The sequence below is a fragment of the Lissotriton vulgaris genome, chromosome 1_1 (genome assembly GCF_964263255.1).
Source record: "Lissotriton vulgaris chromosome 1_1, aLisVul1.2, whole genome shotgun sequence".
Classification (NCBI taxonomy): domain Eukaryota; kingdom Metazoa; phylum Chordata; class Amphibia; order Caudata; family Salamandridae; genus Lissotriton; species Lissotriton vulgaris.
In genome coordinates, this window is record NC_141685.1 from 567029979 (window position 1) to 567049868 (window position 19890).

The 19890-nt window shown below is 48.1% G+C and overlaps 1 protein-coding gene across 2 annotated transcripts in view; it reads right to left on the bottom strand.

Moving 5' to 3' along the window:
• Positions 1-19890, bottom strand: part of LOC147747490 (DBIRD complex subunit ZNF326-like) — a 190267-nt gene that overhangs the window by 113912 nt on the left and 56465 nt on the right. For both annotated transcript variants that reach the window (XM_086953956.1, XM_086953955.1), the window contains exon 7: positions 1700-1796. In XM_086953956.1, coding sequence (XP_086810082.1) covers positions 1700-1796 — 97 coding nt within the window. The remainder of the gene's footprint in view (positions 1-1699; positions 1797-19890) is intronic.

The window sequence follows — 19890 nt, forward strand, 5'->3', positions numbered from 1 at the left end:
TCTTTCGAGGGATGCAGAGGCGGAAAGAAGGTGGGCAAGGTAATGGACTGCCCAATGTGGAAGGGCGTGACAACCTTTGGTAGGAACGAAGGTCTCGTCCGCAACACAACCTTGTCCGGATGAACAGAGAAGAAAGGAGGTGTAGAAGAGAGCCTGGAGCTCACCCACTCTCCTGGCAGAGGTGATGGCAACCAGGAAAGCAGTCTTCAAGGTAAGAAGACGGAGAGGACAGTTATGGAGTGGCTCAAAGGGAGCACACATTAGATAAGTAAGTACAAGATTCAAGTCCCACTGGGGCATCACGAAGGCAACAGGAAGGAACATATGAGTGATGCCCTTTAAGAATCGGTTGACAATGGGGGACTTGAACAAAGAAGGCTGATCAGGTAGCCTTAAGAAGGCAGAAAGGGCAGAAAGGTAGCCCTTGAGAGTGCCCAAAGCAGAGCCCTGCTGAGCAAGAGAAAGAAGGAAGAGAAGAGACTCAGAAAGAGGGGCAGAGAGAGGATCCACAGCCTTTGCTGTGCACCATGCCACAAATCTGTTCCACCTGCAGGCGTATACCGACTTTGTGGAGGGACGCCTGGCTGCCAGAATGACATTACAGACTTCGGGAGGCAAGTCAAATGGCTTCAACTGTCGCCGCTCAATCTCCAAGCTTGTAGGTGGAGACTGGACAGGTTCGGGTGGAGGACCGCCCCCTGCTGCTGCGACAGAAGGTCCTCCCGAAGAGGCAGACGAATAAGGGGAGGGGGGGGGGGGGGGGGGGGGGGGGGGGGAGAAAATCTACTGACATTCTGAATAGCTCGGGATACCAGTATCTTCGTGCCCAGTCCAGAGCCACTAGGATAACCTGGGCCCGGTCGCGCCTGATCTTTTTCAGCACTCTTGGCAGAAGTGGTATAGGCTGAAAGGCGTACAATTGACCGCAACTCCACTCGGGACGAAAAACGTCTCAGAGCGAGTGCCGCCTTGGAAATTCCAACGCGCAGAACTGATGACATTGCGCATTCTCTTCTGTGGCGAATAGATCCAACCAAGGCTCTCCCCATTGCTGAAAGAGGCCTTGCGCCACGTCTGAGTTCAGACGCCATTCGTGATCCATCATGCACAGACGGCGGAGTCAGTCCGCCCTGGCATTCAGAGAACCTGCCAGGTGTTGAACCACCAGGGTCACGCCCTGATGTTCCAGCTACTGCCAAAGGGCGGAGAGCCTCCTAGCATAGGGTCCATGACCCCACCCCGCCCTGTTTGTTGCAGTACTACATGGCGGTGGTGTTGTCCGTGAACACCTGCACTACACTCCCCCGGACAGAGGGGAGGAATGCCTTCAGTGCTAGTCGGATCGCCCGCAGCTCCAAAAGGTTGATGTGGAGCCGGGACTTCGCCGGAGACCAGAGGCCTCTGATCTCAGCCTCTCCCATGTGGCCTCCCCAGCCCTGGAGGTACGCGTCCGTCACAACCATGTGCTCCAGGTGTACTGGGGTGACATTGTTCTGCATTCTGTCCATCAATTGTTCTTTTTGCATTGGACATACAGGTAGGCACTTTCCTGAGGTCATTGAAAATATAGGTAAAACATGGCTGCTTAAATGATAGCGACATCCAAAAAACTAGGAAAACTATGGCAGTTTACTCAAATTTATAACTACCAATTTATGAAATTATTCACAAGGTGTCACATTAAATTTAAATGACTTACCTTCCATCATGTTCTTTGGTACACTATTGGCGGCTTCATTCTGAACGGTTTGTGACTTACGCATAGATGTTTTTTTGAATTTATTCACCATGCATTCCTGAAATAAAAAATAAAGGACATTTACGCAGGGGAAGATCAACTACACCAGTAGCTAAATATGAACTTAGAAACTGTAGTCCTTGAAGAACATTCTTAGATATAACAAAATGGTTACTCGCCACTATCAGCAGATCTGCAGCTTCAAGAATTTTCTGGAATCATAAGTGGGCATTATTCCTCCAACTAGTGGTCAGGTCTAGCATACTGTTTTTAGTAGTCTTTCTCCCCCTTTTTTTTCATGTCTGACCTGACAGAGCAGCTGTCGCCAGACAATTATTTGAGAAACAAAAGAGAGGGGCTTTGCCTCTACTCACATGTTGGTAGCTAGGAGTACATGTTTTGATTGGTCAGAAGTTGTATGCTTCCACAAAAAAGGGCTTGCCCTTTACACAGTTGTAAACATTTTGTTTATTTATCCAGCTCCTTAAGCCTGAACTTTCAGGAGCATAAACACAACATTGGAATGCAAATTGTCTTAGATAATTTAGGTCATTTGTCTCTGGCAGAAGTACAGGGGAGAAAGGCAGTCATTAACCTACATGCGAGTTTGTAAAGATTCTATTACCATACAACATTCCTTTAAAGCCAGATCTATTGCTGTGAGAAGGTGCACTCTTTCTGCATGGTTGCCCCCACTTTTTGCTGAACTGCTGATGTGCTGTGACTGAGTATGCCCTGGGTTCCTGCTAATCAGGTAATCAGGGCATATGTTCTTTCACTAAAACTGCAGTGAAAGCAAAACCCCTTTGGCAACTCTGGCCACAGGTCAGCCTCTGGTAAATGGTACCACAGGTACCCAAGATACTGTGATCAGGGAAGACCTCTAAGAGCTGGAGATCTCTTTGTGCCACCCTTGGAGGCCCTGTACCCTTACACTCTCACACTGCCTCTGCGGGCTGTGTGTTTTAGTGCAGAACAAAGTGAAGAGTCAACATGGCACACATCCCTTTATGCTATGCCTACAACCCAGTGCCCTGGCAAAGATCAGTCACCCCTCTAGCTGGGTGAACTATACCAGTGATAAGGGTACAGCTACATGAGCCCTGTACCCCTACAGTGTTTAAGTTCATTCTTAGACATTGGAAGTGCAGTGCTGCCTTTAAGAGCATATGGTGCTGAGTGTCATTACGAACTGCACAGCCCCATAATGGCGACACTGAAAACTGAGAAGGTTGGTATAAAAACTTCTCAGCACATTAAACCGACACTGATGCAAGTGTGGGATTTAATACATGAAAAATGATGCCCCCTGAAAAACGTTAAATTGTGAGGTATGTTGTACTGTGGTATCCAGTGTCTTTTTACTGAACAATTTCTTTTCTCTGCACCCCAAGACATTAATCCTCCATTTTCTTGTACCTGGTCTGCTAGATGTCCATTGAATGCTTTGAAAGGGGTCCAGGTGCCCTAGGTCTTCAGGAGTCAGGCCACTAGACTAAAGATGGTGTTTTCTGGGTGCTGGACCTTACCTCCCTGCATGGAGTGTAGGTTGTGTGTTGATGTTAGTCTTTTTACGTTTACTTGCTTCATCTCCACTAGGTCTGAGAGGCATTTGTCTTGCCCAGAGTGAGGCAATTAAGAGCAGGGTCATTTGTGACCAGTCTATCAATAGGGCATTTTCTAGGGAGCAATCGTGTGGATAATTAGATGCAAAGTATTCACATTTTTGCATTTTCTGGGGTTGCCAACAGGTTGAGCTCTGGAATGCCCCACTGTTGAAAAACCTTTTGAAGGACTTATTTGCTTAGCTCCCATTTGTGCAATAAGGATGCTAGCCTGCTCAATCTGTCTATCCCGTTTTCTATGCATGGCAGGTGTATTAAGAGTAAGGTTATTCTCCGATTAGCCCATCTACAAATCTCCTGGGCTAGTTTTGACAGCACATGCAACCTTGTCCCTCTTGGTTTGTTCAGTTAAACAAAAGTTGGTTGTGTTGCATGACTTTTCCCCAACTTTCGTTTGGAAAGCCTTTACGGGCAGGAATACAGTTTTAACCTGGAGGACATTTGAGTGTTGGATCACTTCTTCCACTTTCCATAATCCTTTGACGTCAAGCTCTTCCATGTGCATTACCAATCCAGAATGGAACACCTCCATAGTGACGGTCCCCGTTTGAGTTGGTTGTATGAAAGTCCTGCCCACTGTTATGTTGTCCATGTTCCATCATGTCGTCTCTTCTTGTATCTTAGGTATTAGAACCACTAGATCTTCCTAACCCCTTGTTGCCTGTGAACACTGATTTTGGAACCAGTCCTGATTGGATTTCTCATGTAGTTTTGCATGAGAGAATTAGTGAGATGCACTATCATGTCCCTCATCACCCCCCACCACCAGTGTTACTCTCCCCCCCTCCACAGTGTTCAACCCTTCCCCCTCAGTGTTCACTGTCTGAGGAAGAGCCTTGCAGTAGCGGTGAGCCTATTCTGTGAATACCTAAATCTTCTTGAGGGTGGAAAGGCACTCCCCTCCAATGTGTTGAATCTTGCCAATAGACAAAGCTTTTCTCTCTCCGGCTGAGTTGATGCCTATTCTAGTTTTATCATGAAGCCCAGTCTGTGAAGGGAATCCATGACAGTCCTACTGCTTCTCTAGCACTGGGAGAACAAGCTTGCCTTGACCAGTCAGCCGTGTAGGTAGGGGTAAACATGTATTCCATTCTTTCTTGGGGATGCAGCAACTGTGGTTAGACATCTTGTAAACAGTCAGGGTGTGGACATGATCCCATAGGAGGATTACCCGAATGGCTAGTGGTTTTTGTTGACTACGAATTGCAGGTACCATTTGTGGTTCACAGGGATGTGCCAATAAGTGTCCTATAGGTCTATAGTTGCCATGTGGTAATTCTAGCAGCCATGGGATGATTATGTATTTGTGTCTTTATGAATTTAAGGAGAGATGGCCCAGAATTGGTCTAAAAAGTGTCCCGCTTGTGAACTAGAAAGTATGCAGAGTAATTTCTCTGCATAATCTCTGCCAAGAGCACTCTCTCTATTGCCGATATTTCTAAGGATTTCAGCACATCTCATTGAAGGCATCACCTTTCTTTCTTGGAGTGTGATTTTTTTCTTAGGTCTGAGCCTAGCAGTATCTTTGTAAGTTCTATGCAATAACGGTCTTGGAAAATTTTAAAGATTTATTTATTTGACATTACCATTCTCCACGCAGTAGGCATACCCCCATTCTGTTTCCTACAGGTGCTTTGTGGAAGGACAGCTAGTAAGCGGAGCCATTTGTTTGATGAAAGTACTCAGCTAGAGGGTTGGCCTCTCACCATTGCCCTATCCCCTGGGTTAATTGTAGGTGCCTCAGGTTGTCTGCTGCTGCCCTGCGTGTTAAGAGTGCCTGTGGAAGTGCGCTCTAGAAATATCCCTTCCAGTTGGTGTCCTCTTGGGGAGGCCTCGGTCAGTTGGTGAACTTAGAACTGTAGCACCCCCATGGCTTTTGCCTGGTCAATATAATTTTGAAGCGTTGCAGCAGGTCATGCACCGCTGAGCCAGACACTTGTTTGCCGATGAAGGGGGCGTTGATGTTTGCCTTTACTGCACTCTTAACACCAGACACTCAATGCTTGGCATGTCTCCTCAGTGTTGTACCTGTGACAATATGTACTCTACACCGCAGATCCAGCCAGCAGGCAGACTTCAAGCATGTGCTGGCAATAGTCTTTCCCTCATCCACGAGCATGGGTGCCTGTCCTGGAGGATTGCTCTGGGAGGTGCTTTATTAACTCTCCCATATCTTCACAGTACTGGTGAGCACATCAATTCAGGTGGGAGGTGAAGTTACCTATTCTATACTGTGTCGCTGCTCCTTTTTCCATTTGTCCTCTTTCTTCCTATGGCCATGAGGATTGAGCCTGCAATTGCATTTCCTCAGATGTACAGTGGGTCCTTGGAAGAGTTTCTACTTCTCGCCACTCTGGATTACAGCCTTTCAGACTGCTGTTTCCTGAATGTCGGTTTTCCCCCCCATCTAAAATGCTGGGCAGCATCAGAAGCTTAGCGAGTTAAGAAAGCAAGTCTGTGCCTCTACTTCCAGATGGATCTTATAACTTTCCGCCACTCTTTTCACCACTGAATTCTACATGCCGATGTCATAGAAGGGAATGACTTCACTCCTTCCTTGGTGAGCCAGAGTGGAGGTCTTGCCACTGGTTGCTGGTGCTGGCCATGTCCTGAAATATTCCCTGGTCTTCCAGATCTTGTTCCTTGAACAACATCTCTGGCTCTTCTTGTGACTCTAGTGTGGTGGGAGGTTCAAGTTTAACCTGCTCTGTCTCCTTCCAGCTAGGCTTTCCTCAGAGATTTTGATGGATCAAGTTAGAAGGGGATGCTTTGAAACCTTTAGTCTCGAAGGACCTCCACCATTTAGACGGAGGCGTCTTTTTTTCTGCTCTACTTCAAGTGCCCTCTCTTCGGCGTGGATTGTGGTTGGCGGTCTTTTCTTTGAGCACCGCCTTTGACATCTGTAAATTCCTTTCCCCATCCTATTCATTCTTCCATGCCTAGCTACAAGGGGCATCCACTATTATGGTTTTGTGTCGAGACCCTTGGGGCTCCATCTGTTTTGGCTTTCCTTCATTCGATGTTTTCGGCGCAGAGGCAGTCTCACAGGATCTTTAGCTCAACAACTTTTGCTCGGCTTCCCTTAGTTTACATCCTTTCATCTAGTTCCGACATGCAGTAATTGGTGAGCTCCATACAATGATATCCGCACTCATCTACCACTGTTCTGCCCTTTTATTGGGGATATTCCTTCAAAATACAAGCCAGTGGGTGCAGTGCAACTGCGAAAGCATTGGTGACAACAGGTATCCTTGCCGGATGCCTCTGGTTACAAGGATCCCCATCTGGACTCTAGATTTTGGGGTTCGATAGAGAAGGGCTTTCCATTGAATTAACTTTTCGCTAAACCTTGTCACCCTAGTATTTCAAGCATGTACTCTTAGGAGTCGAATGCTTTTTCCATGTAAATAAGTGCAGCTCTCGCAGTTAAATTTATGGAGTATATGATGAATGAATCTGAATAGGAATCGCAGGTTAGATGCTTTGGACTATTCAGGAATAAAACCAGGTGAAACTTGTGACAATGCAACTCACTTATGGCATCAGCAGGATAGGTAGCACCTTCACTAGTGTCTTAGCATCCGGGTTAATTGGCGATAGCTGGCTGTATGAGGAGCACTGCCCGTCCCTGCCTTGAGTCTAGAAACATTGAGAGATTCAATCACTCTATGGGGAAGTTCTCCTTTTTCCATTTGGTTCTTCATACTTTTGCTGCAGGTCTGGGGCTAATATATCAATAAATGCTTTGTAGAACTCCAATGGTAGTCTATCAATCCACCGAGCTTTCCTTTCTGCCAGGTCTTGAATTGCTTTGCAAATCTTTGTAGTAGTATAAAAGTTTTACCAGTGGTCAATTATGATGTTGAATATGCTACTTACCAGTATGCATCTGTTCTTGGCATGTAGGGCTGCTGACCTTCATATCTGTGCATAGATCCCCGCCTAGTGTTGGGTCCAGATGATCGCACATTGTTGTCCTGGAAGAGTCTTTGAAGTATCACGAGATAGGTGGCTCCTCCCCTGGACTACAGTGCGCATGGGCATCGACTCCATCCTCAGATTGTTTTTAGCCATTGTGGCCAAGATGGAGTGAAACTATGTGAATGATGACCATGCTAGAAGTATGTGTGAATGCTGCAGCCGCTACAGGCGCCGGGGAGGAGGGCGGGCGATCTGAATGTCAGCAGCCCTACATGCCAAGAACAGATGCATACTGGTAAGTAGAATATTCGGTTTGAGGCATGTGGGCTGCTGAATTCATATCTGTGCATACAATACATAGCAGTCCCTCCATTAGCGGCAGCCGCCTGTGCCAGCTGCAGCAGTTTGGAAAAGTGTTTTTAGAACAGCCTGCCCTACAGCTGCCTGCTGTTTGGAGTGCACATCAACACAGTAATGTTTTGTAAATGTGTGTGTGGTAGACCATGTGGCTGCTCTACATATGTCTTCCAAAGGAATATTTCCAAGGAAAGCCATGGAGGCCCCCAACTTTCGGGTGGAGTGGGCCCGCGGTGGAATGGTGAGAGTGCGCTTGGCTTTCTGATAGCAGATCTGAATACATTTAACGATCCACCTGGCTATACCAGCCTTGGAAATGGGGTTGCCTTTGTGTTGTGGCGCTAAGGCCACAAATAGTTTAGTCTTCCGAAAATCTTTGGTCCTATCAATGTAGTACATTAGGGCCCTCTTGACGTCAAGTGTGTGGAGCATCCTCTCCGCAAGTGACTCTGGATTTTGGAAGAACACAGGTAGTTCTATAGTCTGGTTGATATGGAACTGAGAAACTACCTTAAGAAGGAATTTAGGGTTAGTGCGAAGCACCACCCTGTTGGAATGAATTTGAATAAATGCTCTTGGATAGTTAGTGCCTGGAGTTCACCAACTCGTCGTAGCGACGTAATCGCTATAAGGAAAGCCACTTTCCATGTCAAGACCATAATCTCGCAGGAATGCAGTGGTTTGAAAGGGGGACCCATCAGCCTGGTGAGGACCACATTTAGGTTCCACTCAGGAGGTGGTGGCGTCCGCGGAGGAATGACTCTTTTGAGTCCTTCCAGAAAGGCTTTATTGGCAGGCACCCTGAAAAGTGAGAGGTGCTGTTTTGGAGATAAGCAGCCATTGCGGATAGATGTGTACGAATGGAAGCCTAGGCCAGATTACATTTGTACAGATGTAAGAGATAACAAATGATGTTCTGAAAAATGCATCCAGCGGGTTAATGTTGTGGACTGCACAATAAATGACAAACCGCTTCCATTTCGCCGCATAGCATGCTCTGGTGGTGGGCTTTGCCTCCCGGATGATGTCCATACAGTCAGGAGGTAAGTTGAGGTAGCCAAACTCTAAGACCTCAGGAGCCAGATCGCCAGGTTGAGCTGTTGCGGATCTGGATGCTGAATGTCGCCATGGCTCTGCGTCAGAAGGCTGGGTGTGAGATGGAGCTTCTGATGCGGTACCACGGATAGTTCCAGAAACGTGGTGTCCCATGGTTGGCAGCCCACGTAGGAGCAACCAGGATGAGAGTCATCGAGTGCTGCTTCAGCTTGCGTGCCACCAGCGGTATTAGAGGTGCTGGAGGAAAAGCGTACGCAAATTTGCCTGACCAGTTCATCCATATCGCATTGCCCTGCGACTGTGGGAACCTGGCGGCAAAGCTTGGGCATTTTGCGTTTTCCTTTGTGGCAAACAGGTCTATCTCTGGATGACCCCCACCTTAGGAAGTACGGGTGGAGTACTGATGGATTTATCTCCCACTCGTGCATCTGGTGGCTGTACCTGCTGAGCAGGTCCGCCATCTGATTGTCCTTGCCTGGGAGGTGTTCTGCCATGAAGAAGATGTTTCTCTGAATGGCCCACTTCCACATGCTCTGAGCCAGATGAGACAACTGTGGAGAGTGTGTTCCTCCCCGTTTCTGAATGTAGTACATGGCCGTCATGTTGTCCGTCCGGATCAACACGACCTTGTTGCACAGAAGTACTTAGATAGCTTTCATTGCCATGAAGATAGCCATCAGTTCTAGAACATTGATGTGCATCTTCCTTTGCTGTGGTGTCCATAGTCCCTGCACAGTGGGACAGGTGCAGCGGAATGTGAAAATACGCATCCTTTAGGTCTAAAGTTGCGAGAAAATCCCCCTGACTGAGCAACGGTAGGACTTGCTGCAGGGTCAGCTTGTGAAAGTGCTCCGATAGAATGTACTGATTGAGGGGACTGAAGTCTAGTATGGGTCTGAGGGACCCGTCTTTTTTTGGTATCAAGAAGTACAGTGAGTAAACTCCTGTGCCTCTTTCTTTCACAGGCACGAGCTCGATTGCCCCTTTTTGCAGCATGACGAGGACCTCCTGCTGCAATAAGTGCAAATGCTCGGCAGACATAGGACGGTGTCTTGGGGGTATGTTGGGAGGAGTGGATATTAACTCCAGACAATAACCGTACTGTATAAGCTGTGTGACCCACCTGTCTGTGGTGATGGACTTCCAGACTGGCAGGAACTGTTGAAGTCTCCCCCCCGACAGGTGTTGCGTGGTCGGGGGGCAGTGACAAGGCGTCACTGTTTGTTAGTGGCGGAGAATCTGGAGTTGTTGTTTCCACGACCTCTGCCTTTGGCACCGTTTCCACAATATCCACCTAGACTCTGTTTGGTGTATGTGGTCTGCGTGCCGCCTATATAGTACTGTGTGGTTTGGTAGAGCTGGCCCCTGGAAACACCTCTAGTGCTTGAGCGACGAAAAGAACCACCACGGAACTGCTGGGACTGTAGAGCCCCCATGGACTTAGCAGTTTGTGTCCTTTTTGATTTTCTCCAAGGTGGTGTCCACCTCTGGGCCTTATAGATGATCAGGGTTTACGGTCCGATTGAGAATGGTGGTCTGTATTTCTGGCTTGAACCCAGAGATTCTGAGCCAGGCATGTCGTCTCAGCATGACACTAGTGTGAATAGCTCTGGCCGCGGTGTCAGCCTCGTCTAGTGCACATTTAATAGAAGCATTTGATATGAGCTTCCCTTCTTGGATGAGCATCTCAGCTGCCTCTTTGTATTCATCAGGCAGGTGCTGTAACAGGGTCTCAAGTGTGTCGTAATGTGCCCTGTCATACCTGGCTAGAAGTGCCTGTGTGTTTGAAATGCGCCAGATATTGGCCGCTTGAGCTGCCACCCTTTTCCCTGATGCCTCAAACACCTTAGATTCCTTATCTGGGGGAGGAGCATCACCCTTTGTTTGTGAATTAGCCCTCTTCCGGGCATTAGAAACAACAAGAGAGTCCAAAGGCAACTGTCCCTTGATGTAAGTAGGGTCTCCAGGCGCCGGTTTGTATTTCTTTTCTATTCTGGGGTTTATCACCCTGGCTCTCGTAGGCTCCTTAAAGATTTCCCCAGCATGCTTCAAGACACCCTTCAACATAGGCAGAGTCTCGACAGTCCTCCCTGAGACGGAGAAGGTGTCAATAAGAAAGTCCACTTCAATGGGGTCAGCATGGAGCTGGACGTCATGATTCTTAGCTGCCCTTTCAATGAGGGCATTAAACGCAGCCGAATCCTCAGTAGACGACGTTTTTACAGCATACATTTGAGTGTCTGGGGTAGAGTGAGGATCACCTGGGTGAGAAGCAGCTGCCCAGGGTTCATTGGTATCATCTGTCTCAGTGTATACAGGATAGCTGTATTCATCCTCATCTTTTCCCCAGTGTCCACATCTGAATAAGTGGGTGAGACATGGCCACGTGGAGAAACCGGTTCCACAAGAACAGGTGTCGAAGTAGAATCCTTTTTCTTCTTCAGTGGAATTTTATAGGACTCCATTGGCTGTTCTGGGGTGATTTTCTGCTTATAAAGGGAAAGTCTGCCCGTTTTGGCATCGATAAACTGCTCCTGTTGCTCTTCCAACGAGGATTGTCGATGCTTTAAGGCCGGGACTACTGTTGTTGACTTTGGCACAGAGGACACCTTCTCGGACACGTTGGTGGCCATTTTAGGGGCCAACGCCTTCGGTGCCACTTCGGCGGCAGCGTGAAGTGAATGGGCGTCGACGTCTTCTGAGGTTTATCAACAGGCTTCGAAGGTGGAGGATCTTTAGGCCCGACACTTGAGGCCTTGTCCTTGATGCGCTTTAGGGAGTCTGCCACTTGCTTGGAGAATGAGGCGGACGGCTGCGTAGACTCGACGGAATCCTTAGAGGCACCACCAGACGTGGACTCATGGGTCGGTTAGCTCTTGGCCTTGTCTTGTCGATGTGGAGGCTCGAGAACCTTCTGATCACCGAGCCCTTTGTCGGAGTCGACAGTCTTCGGCGCCGATTTGTTCGGCTCGACTGCTTTGACCTTTGTCTTCGGCGTGCTAGACTTAGTCTCGACGCCCTTGAGCTGTTTCTTCGGCTCGATAACGCCCTTCTGCTTTGTCGGTGCCGACAGGTCCGAGGACTATGAGCCGACAAAGCAATACGCACTTTTGGTTTCGATGGAGGCATCAGTGCTTTCACTTGCGTCGAGACCGGTGCTTTTACTTTCGGTTTCGATTTCGCAGGGTGCGGCTCCTTAGCAATGTCCGAAGGCGGGGCCGCAGAACTTATTGGAAGATCTTGGGTAAGGCCTAGTGGCGATCCCTCGACCTGAGCCTTCTGAAGCGTTTCGGCCCCAATGTCAGTTTGAGTTAGCCCCAAAGGTCCAGTCGTCGTCTCCTACCTCGTCGACGACTTCTTCAGAGTCGAGCATTTCAACATCCGCGTCGTAGTTGGAGTCGACCTCCGACGCGGGATTTCACAGGTTCTCCCGAGCCTCCCGGTCAGCTCCTTCATCATCCCCGGCATCGAATATGTCCACAGGCGCCGGTGCAGTCTGCTGGGCTTTCTGGCGCGCAGCGCGTCGATGCAGAAGAGTCTTCTTGGATCGAAAACGGGAACAAGCCACGCAGCTGGCTTCATCATGATCCGGCGACAGCACTTGTTGCGCACTGGATGGACTTCGATGTGGGGATACTTGGAGTTGCACACGGGACATCTCTTGAACGGACTCCGTTCCATGATGGTTCGTCGATAAGGCCTCCGGCGTCGACTGGGCCTTCAGCGTCGAAAAGCACGCGGCTCTTCTGGAAATCCGGCTCGGAACTGAGCTGGAAGAATCAGGCAACGAACGCAAGACTATACCGATGAAAACCTACAGGCCTTTTGGCCTTAAGAAACTTTTATATCGATTCAGACTAGAGTGAACCAATATACATCCGAACCTAATGGCGGAAAAAAACAATCTGAGGATGGAGTCGATGCCCATGCGCACTGTAGTCCAGGGGAGGAGCCACCTATCTCGTGATACTTCGAAGACTCTTCCAGGACAACAATGTGCGATCGTCCGGACCCAACACTAGGCGGCGATCTATGCACAGATATGAATTCAGCAGCCCACATGCCTCGAACATACAATTTCTCATAATCTTAGCTGAACATCTCAGCATCTACCCACTCATATGTGCTTTCTCTCCTGACTCACTGTGATGCCCTAAGCGGTCTAAGGAGCCTGGGCAGGGTCTTCCTTAGCTTTTCAACCTCCCAGTAGCATATGGTGCCACATATATACCATATTTAGCTTCCTATCTGCCACTTCCAGATATTCCAGTAGCATCTCCAGAAGTTGTTTCTGGAGAGACTCATGACCCCAGTTGCTGCAAATGTTTTCTTCAGTTTATCTATTGTAGTCTCCAGCTTATGCAGTGAAGCGTATAGACTTCAACTTCCAGTGCGGCTTAGTAATGCAAATGTCCCGTATGTATGCCTTAAATACTTCCGGGTGATGCAGAGGCACAAAACTGATCCCACACTAATATTGAAGTAGTCTGGAATCGCTTGCCACAGCTCTGTTTTATATACTGTTTCGAGAAGCACCTAAGTGGGAAAGCGCACAATTAATCTCTGGCTTTATTCCTGGGTAGGACCAGCGTCAGCAGCCCTGGTGAACGGTCAGAATGTGTTCTCTCCAGAGAAGCCTGGCACACATAAGTAATGGATTTTATTTGGAGAGCAAGGAGCACCATGATGCTTGGAAATATAAACCAGTGGGATAAGAAAAAAGCAACGGATTGCTTTTATAAGCAGGTCCTAGGAAGAGATTACTAGTAAACAGCCACTTGAGACCACATTGAAGAAAATGAGTCGCAGTATCTTCTGACTAAACTCTCAATCTCCAGTGATTGCTCACTAGTACATTCGCTTTTGAATATACAGTTAACACTATCTAGGTTCCATTTTAATTTCATCCATAACTCAGCAATCTCGCCGCCAATGAAGGAATGACTTCTATTCTACTTTAATTTTGATAAATATTAATGCATATCCCATGACGGAAAATAAAAAAGTGCTCGTATAATGTAGAAGTTAACATTTGGCACACCCTGCACCCCTAGGGACTCCGCCTTCTATGCTCCCGCACATTACACGTGCGATACGTAATCTCCAGTATTGTGGGGTCTAGGGAGAGTAGATCATTAAGCAAATTAACATTGCTGGTTAAGGTTTGGTCAGTTTACATTGAGGTGAATGTGCATCCAAATAAATGCTACTGTATTGCCATTTGCAAAATTGATCATCTACAGTGATGTACAATACCATCAGTGACTATGGCAAGGAAAGCATGTGAATATGTTAAAGATGCCAACGCTGGAGAACTGCAGAGGTAGAATATGAAGGCTAATTGAGTCTAGGTGTTCATGTCAAAGGGACTGGCAGAGATCGGGTAGTTGTCGTCAAGCCTAAACAGTTCATAATGAGACCAGTTACAAACCCAGCCGGCCTCTGTAGGAAGCGGACTCTTTTTATACAGTGTACCTAGTTTTCATCCACTATATAGAGTCCAGGCAACCTTTATTGGTTTAGAGGCAAAAAATTCTAATATTGAAAGCTATTGTGGTGGAAAGCAGTTTATGCTTTTCAGAGAGTAGTGCTAAGCATTTGATGAACTCACAGAGGCAATTAATGAGGCGCACACTTGAGAATAGATCTGAAACCAATTTAGAAAAAGCACTCCCTTTTATATAAGTTTTGATACCAAGAACTTATAAATATCCAATTGTTACATGTAAGTAAAATGTTCGATTAAATGAGTCTTTATGCAGCAATGCTTTTGGATGAGAAACAGACATGTTGCATGCAGTTATTTGCGGTCGATTTCTAGGGGACTTGGGGTCGTAGAGGGCCATGGTCTAAAGTACCTCCAGCAGTTACTAGTTACCTACCCAGAGGCATCCAGATGCAGGGGTGCTGGCCGGGATGGGAGCTTTGCATGTGATGACGGTGGAAAGAAAGGGGGCATCTGGAAACAGGCTACAGTGGGGGACTTGGGTGTAAGTCAGGGAGCTCCCAACAGGGGGTGTCTGTTAACAAAGGTTCTGGGAGCAAGGCAGCACAATCTGTTCTCAGTAACCCAGACCGGGGCACTCTGGCGCAGTGCAGTTTGGTCCCCTCGACGGCTGTTCTGTCTCAGTGCAGTGGGAATCCAGAATCGACTCACGGGCTTAATTTGCTGAAGGGGTTCTTGTACCCTGGGTATTGGTGCTGTGAGGCTCCCGTCGGTCCTGGGGTCCCCTCACTTGCTGAGGGAGTCAGATCTGACCTAATGGTGCACTGGTACCTCTTCCTGGGTGGCTGCTGCATTGGGCGGGCAAGGGAGTGGCAACACGGTGAACCTGCTTCTTCAGTTCTTGTGGGCCGCAGGGAGTAACTCCAAGGGAGATTACTGGCAATTTGTGAGAAGGCTGGCAGTCTACCAGGGTTCTTGGCAAAGGCTTAGCTGACGAACAGATCACGTGGTTACAACTGTCGAGACTGGTGCAGGCAGGCAGGAAAATTTGGCACCAAAAGTCCACAGCATGTCTGTTCTCGTTTTCTCGCAGCTCTTGTTAGTCGTCTTCTTCTGGATCAGTTGAATCTAAATTCCTGGCATCAGGGGTGCTTCCTAAATACTCAATTTAGGGGTGTTAAAGGGAGTGACAGGTGGTAACCAATGGGCTTCTTACCTTTATGGGGACTATGTCCCCTATATGATCCATCCTGTCGGAAGAGGGCATAATCCTGACCCAGTGAGCCCAATTACACTAAACATTGTTTCATGTTCAATGTTCACATCAGGTAGCCCACCTTGGGGGTGAAACTAGCCTAATGGGGAACACGCCCCTGACTAGCTAGTTTTCCTGCTTTTTCTAGTGCCAATTAGGCCCAGGCAGGGGGTGGCATTTCCTGTCTGGGGAAAGCCTGGGTTGCATATCAAAAGCGGCAAAGGCCATTGAAGCTTCCTTCCTGAATATGCTGATCACTTAAGTCATCCTGCACGGAGCAGGCATGGTTTCTGCCCTCAGAGCACATGCTCTTACCTGCAGGGGTCAGAAACTTGTCTGTGATGGCCAGCTGGTCTACACCATTCAGCCTGTGTATTAGTAGTTGGCAGGTTTTCAGGGGGAACCTCTAAAGGTGCCCTCTGGGTGCATGTAATAATAAATCCATCACTGGAATAAGTGTGGGCGTGTTAATACGAGATGTTTGATACCAAACATCTGGCTTCAGTGAAGCAGTCATGTAGCAGGGGGACTCGTAATTACCAGCACATGTACTTAAAACCGACTTCCCTGCTCACTTGCAATATCTAAGAATCGCCTTGGACATCACAGGTGCATATCTGCTAACTCAGATATTGTAATTGCATTTATATAGCGCACAGGAGGTTTACCATGTTGTGTTTTCACTTCTCTGCACCATGTAATGTAGTCTGCAGTGGCAGTTTACATGACTGTACTGAGGGGTCCACTACAGCCAGTCAATACACTGTAGACCAGAGGCCATGTTTTCTCTGCCACTATAGTAGAGGACCACAACAGGTGCTGCTGTCCATAAGTGCCATTTGTTTTTCTAAAACAGGGGTGCATTTCTGCATCATATATTCTGCCCTTACAAGAAAGATAAATGTGGCAGTTTGACTTGAAGCCAATTTTGGCATGTTTCAGGACTCAGGGTACATACACTGCGCACTGTAGAACAATGTTCCCGTGTTAGAGTTAAAGATCACCAGCAGGTGGGTGACAATGCCTTTTATTTATGTTTTGGTTCTTAAGGCATGGATAAAGGGCAATGTCATTTGCAGTGCCAATAGCTTAAACTCTTGCAAATGCAAGGCCTACTGTATTCCAAATGCTTGAAGGCATTTCTGAGGTTCCCTCTTCGGTCTCTCAATACCCCCTGTAGAGCTCCCCATTTGCTACGAGTTAAATAAACAAGCCAGTGGTCACAACTATGCAGGAGAGACCCTCCTGCAGTAAGAGAAACTCTTTAAAGAAAATTGTGCTTGCAGACTAAAGAAAACGTACTTTGTAACAACAGAAGTAAAACGGACAGTCCTCATGGGAGATTACAAATGAAGACAAGGCAGTACTAAGGAGGGACTAACGAATATGCTACTTACCAGTATGCATCTGTTCTTGGCATGTAGGGCTGCTGACATTCATATCTGTGCATAGATCGCCGCCTAGTGTTGGGTCCGGATGATTGCACATTGTTGTCCTGGAAGAGTCTTCGAAGTATCACGAGATAGGTGACTCCTCCCCTGGACTACAGTGCGCATGGGCATAGACTCCATCCTCAGATTGTTTTTAGCCATTGTGACCAAGATGGATTGAAACTAAGTGAATGATGACCATGCTAGAAGTATGTGTGAATTCTGCAGCTGCTACAGGCGCCGGGGAGGAGGGCAGGCGATATGAATGTCAGCAGCCCTACATGCCAAAAACAGATGCATACTGGTAACTAGCATATTCGGTTCGAGGCATGTGGGCTGCTGAATTCATATCTGTGCATACAATACATAGCAATCCCTCCATTAGCGGCGGCCGCCCGTGCCAGCTGCAGCAGTTTGGAAAAGTGTTTTTAGAACAGCCTGCCCTACAGCTGCCTGCTGTTTGGAGTGCACATCAACACAATAATGCTTTGTAAATGTGTGTGTGGTAGACCATGTGGCTGCTCTACATATGTCTTCCAAAGGGATATTTCAAAGGAAAGCCATGGAGGCCCCCAACTTTCTGGTGGAGTGGGCCCGTGGTGGAATGGGGAGTGTAAGTTTGGCTTTCAGATAGCAGATCTGAATACATTTAACTATCCACCTAGCTATACCAGCTTTGGAAATGGGGTTACCTTTGTGTTGTGGCGCAAAGGCAACAAAGAGTTGTTTAGTTTTCCTAAAATCCTTGGTCCGATCAATGCAATACATCAGGGCCCTTTTGACGTCAAGGGTGAACACAGGTAATTCAATAGTTTGGTGAATATGGAATTGAGATACCACTTTAGGAAGGAATTTAGGGTTAGTGCGAAGCACCACCCGGTTAGAATGAATTTGAATAAATGGCTCTTGGATAGTTAGTGCCTGGAGTTCCCTAACTCGTCGCAGCGATGTAATCGCTATAAGGAAAGACACTTTCCATGTCAAGAATTGAATCTCGCAGGAATGCAGCGGTTCAAAAGGGGGACCCATCAGCCTGGTGAGGACCACATTGAGGTTCCACTCCAGAGCTGGCGGAGTCCGGAGGAATAACTCGCTTGAGCCCTTCTAGAAAGGCTTTAATAGCAGGCACCCTGAAAAGTGAGAGGTGCTGCCTGTTTTGGAGATAAGCAGCCATCGCAGATAGATGGATGCGAATGGAAGCATAGGCCAAATTACATTTGTACAGATGGAAAAGATAACAAATGATGTTCTGAATAGATGCATCTAGCGGGTTAATGTTGTGGTCTGCACAGTAAATAACAAACCGCTTCCACTTCGTCGCATAGCATGCTCTTGTGGTGGGCTTCCTCGCCTCCCGGATGATGTCCATGCAGTCAGGAGGCAAGTGTAGGTAGCCAAACTAAGACCTCAGGAGCCAGATCGACAGGTTGAGCTGTTGCGGATCTGGATGCTGAATGTCGCCATGGCTCTGCGTCAGAAGGCTGGGTGTGAGGAGTAGCCTTTGATGCGGTACCACGGACAGTTCTAGAAACGTGGTGTACCATGGTTGGCGAGCCCACGTTGGAGCAACCAGGATGAGAGTCATAGAGTGCTGCCTGAGTTTGCGTGCCACCAGCGGTATCAGAGGTGCTGGGGGGAAAAGCGTACGCAAATCTGCCTGACCAGTTCATCCATATTGCATTGCCCTGCGACTGTGGAAACCTGGCGGCGAGGCTTTGGCATTTTGCGTTCTCCCTTGTGGCGAACAGGTCTATCTCTGGATGACCCCACATTTGGAAGTACGGGTGGAGTTATGATGGATGCAACTCCCACTCGTGCATTTGGTGGCTGTACCTGCTGAGCAGGTCCGGCATCCGATTGTCCTTGCCCGGGAGGTGTTCCGCCATGAGGAAGATGTTCCTCTGAATGGCCCACTTCCACATGCTCTGAGCCAGATGAGACAGCTGCGGAGAGTGGGTACCTCCCTGTTTCTGAATGTAGTACATGGCCGTCATGTCCGTCCGGATCAAAACGACCTTGTTGCACAGATGTACTTTGAAAGCCTTTAGTGCCATGAAGATTGCCATCAGTTCCAGAACATTGATGTGCATGTTGCTGTTGCGTCCATAGTCCCTGCACAGTGAAATGGAGTACAGGAGCTCCCCATCCCTGGAGAGAAGCGTCCGTTGTCAGAATGATCTGTGGCACAGGCTCTTGGAACGGTCGTCCCTTGCAAAGGTTTCGTGGATTCCACCAATGCAGAGAGTTGTATTCTAGACCGCTCACCAACACTAGGTCTTTCAACTGCCTGTGAGCCTGAATCCAATGACGTGCTTTGCACTCCTGAAGCAGACGCATATGTAGTCTCGCGTGCGGAACTATGGAGATGCAGGAGGCCATCATGCCTATCAACTGCATGAACACTCTCGCTGGAAGAGAGTGTTGGGGTTTGAATCGTATCAGCGATTGAATGCTGCTGACCCTCACTGAATTTGGATGCGCTGTGGCTGCCAGAGTGTTGATCGTCGCACCCAGATACTGTCGTATGTGGGTGGGCTGGAGGTGGGACTTTGGGTAATTCAGTGAGAATCCCAGGTCCTGAAGGAGGTGAATGGTGTGGGACACGGGAGCGGCACACTGCTGGGATGACTTCGCCTGGATGAGCCAGTCGTCCAGATAAGGGTGGACGTGAATGATCCGTCTCCTTAGGTGCGCCGCCACTGTCGCCAGGCACTTTGTGAACACCCTGGGTGCCGTGGTGACTCCGAAAGGCAAAACCTTGAACTGGTAGTGTTGGTTTTGGATGGTGAACCGGAGGTATTTTCTGTGCGACTGGTGCAGTGGAATGTGAAAATACGCATCCTTTACCGGACCCAACACTAGGTGGCGATCTATGCACAGATATGAATTCAGCAGCCCACATGCCTCGAACTGTGAAAATACGCATCCTTTAGGTCTAAGGTTGCGAGAAAATCCCCCTGACTGAGCAACTGGAGCACATGCTGCAGGGTCAGCATATGGAAGTGCTCCGACAGGATGTACTGGTTGAGGGGCCTGAGGTCCAGTATGGGTCTGAGGGACCC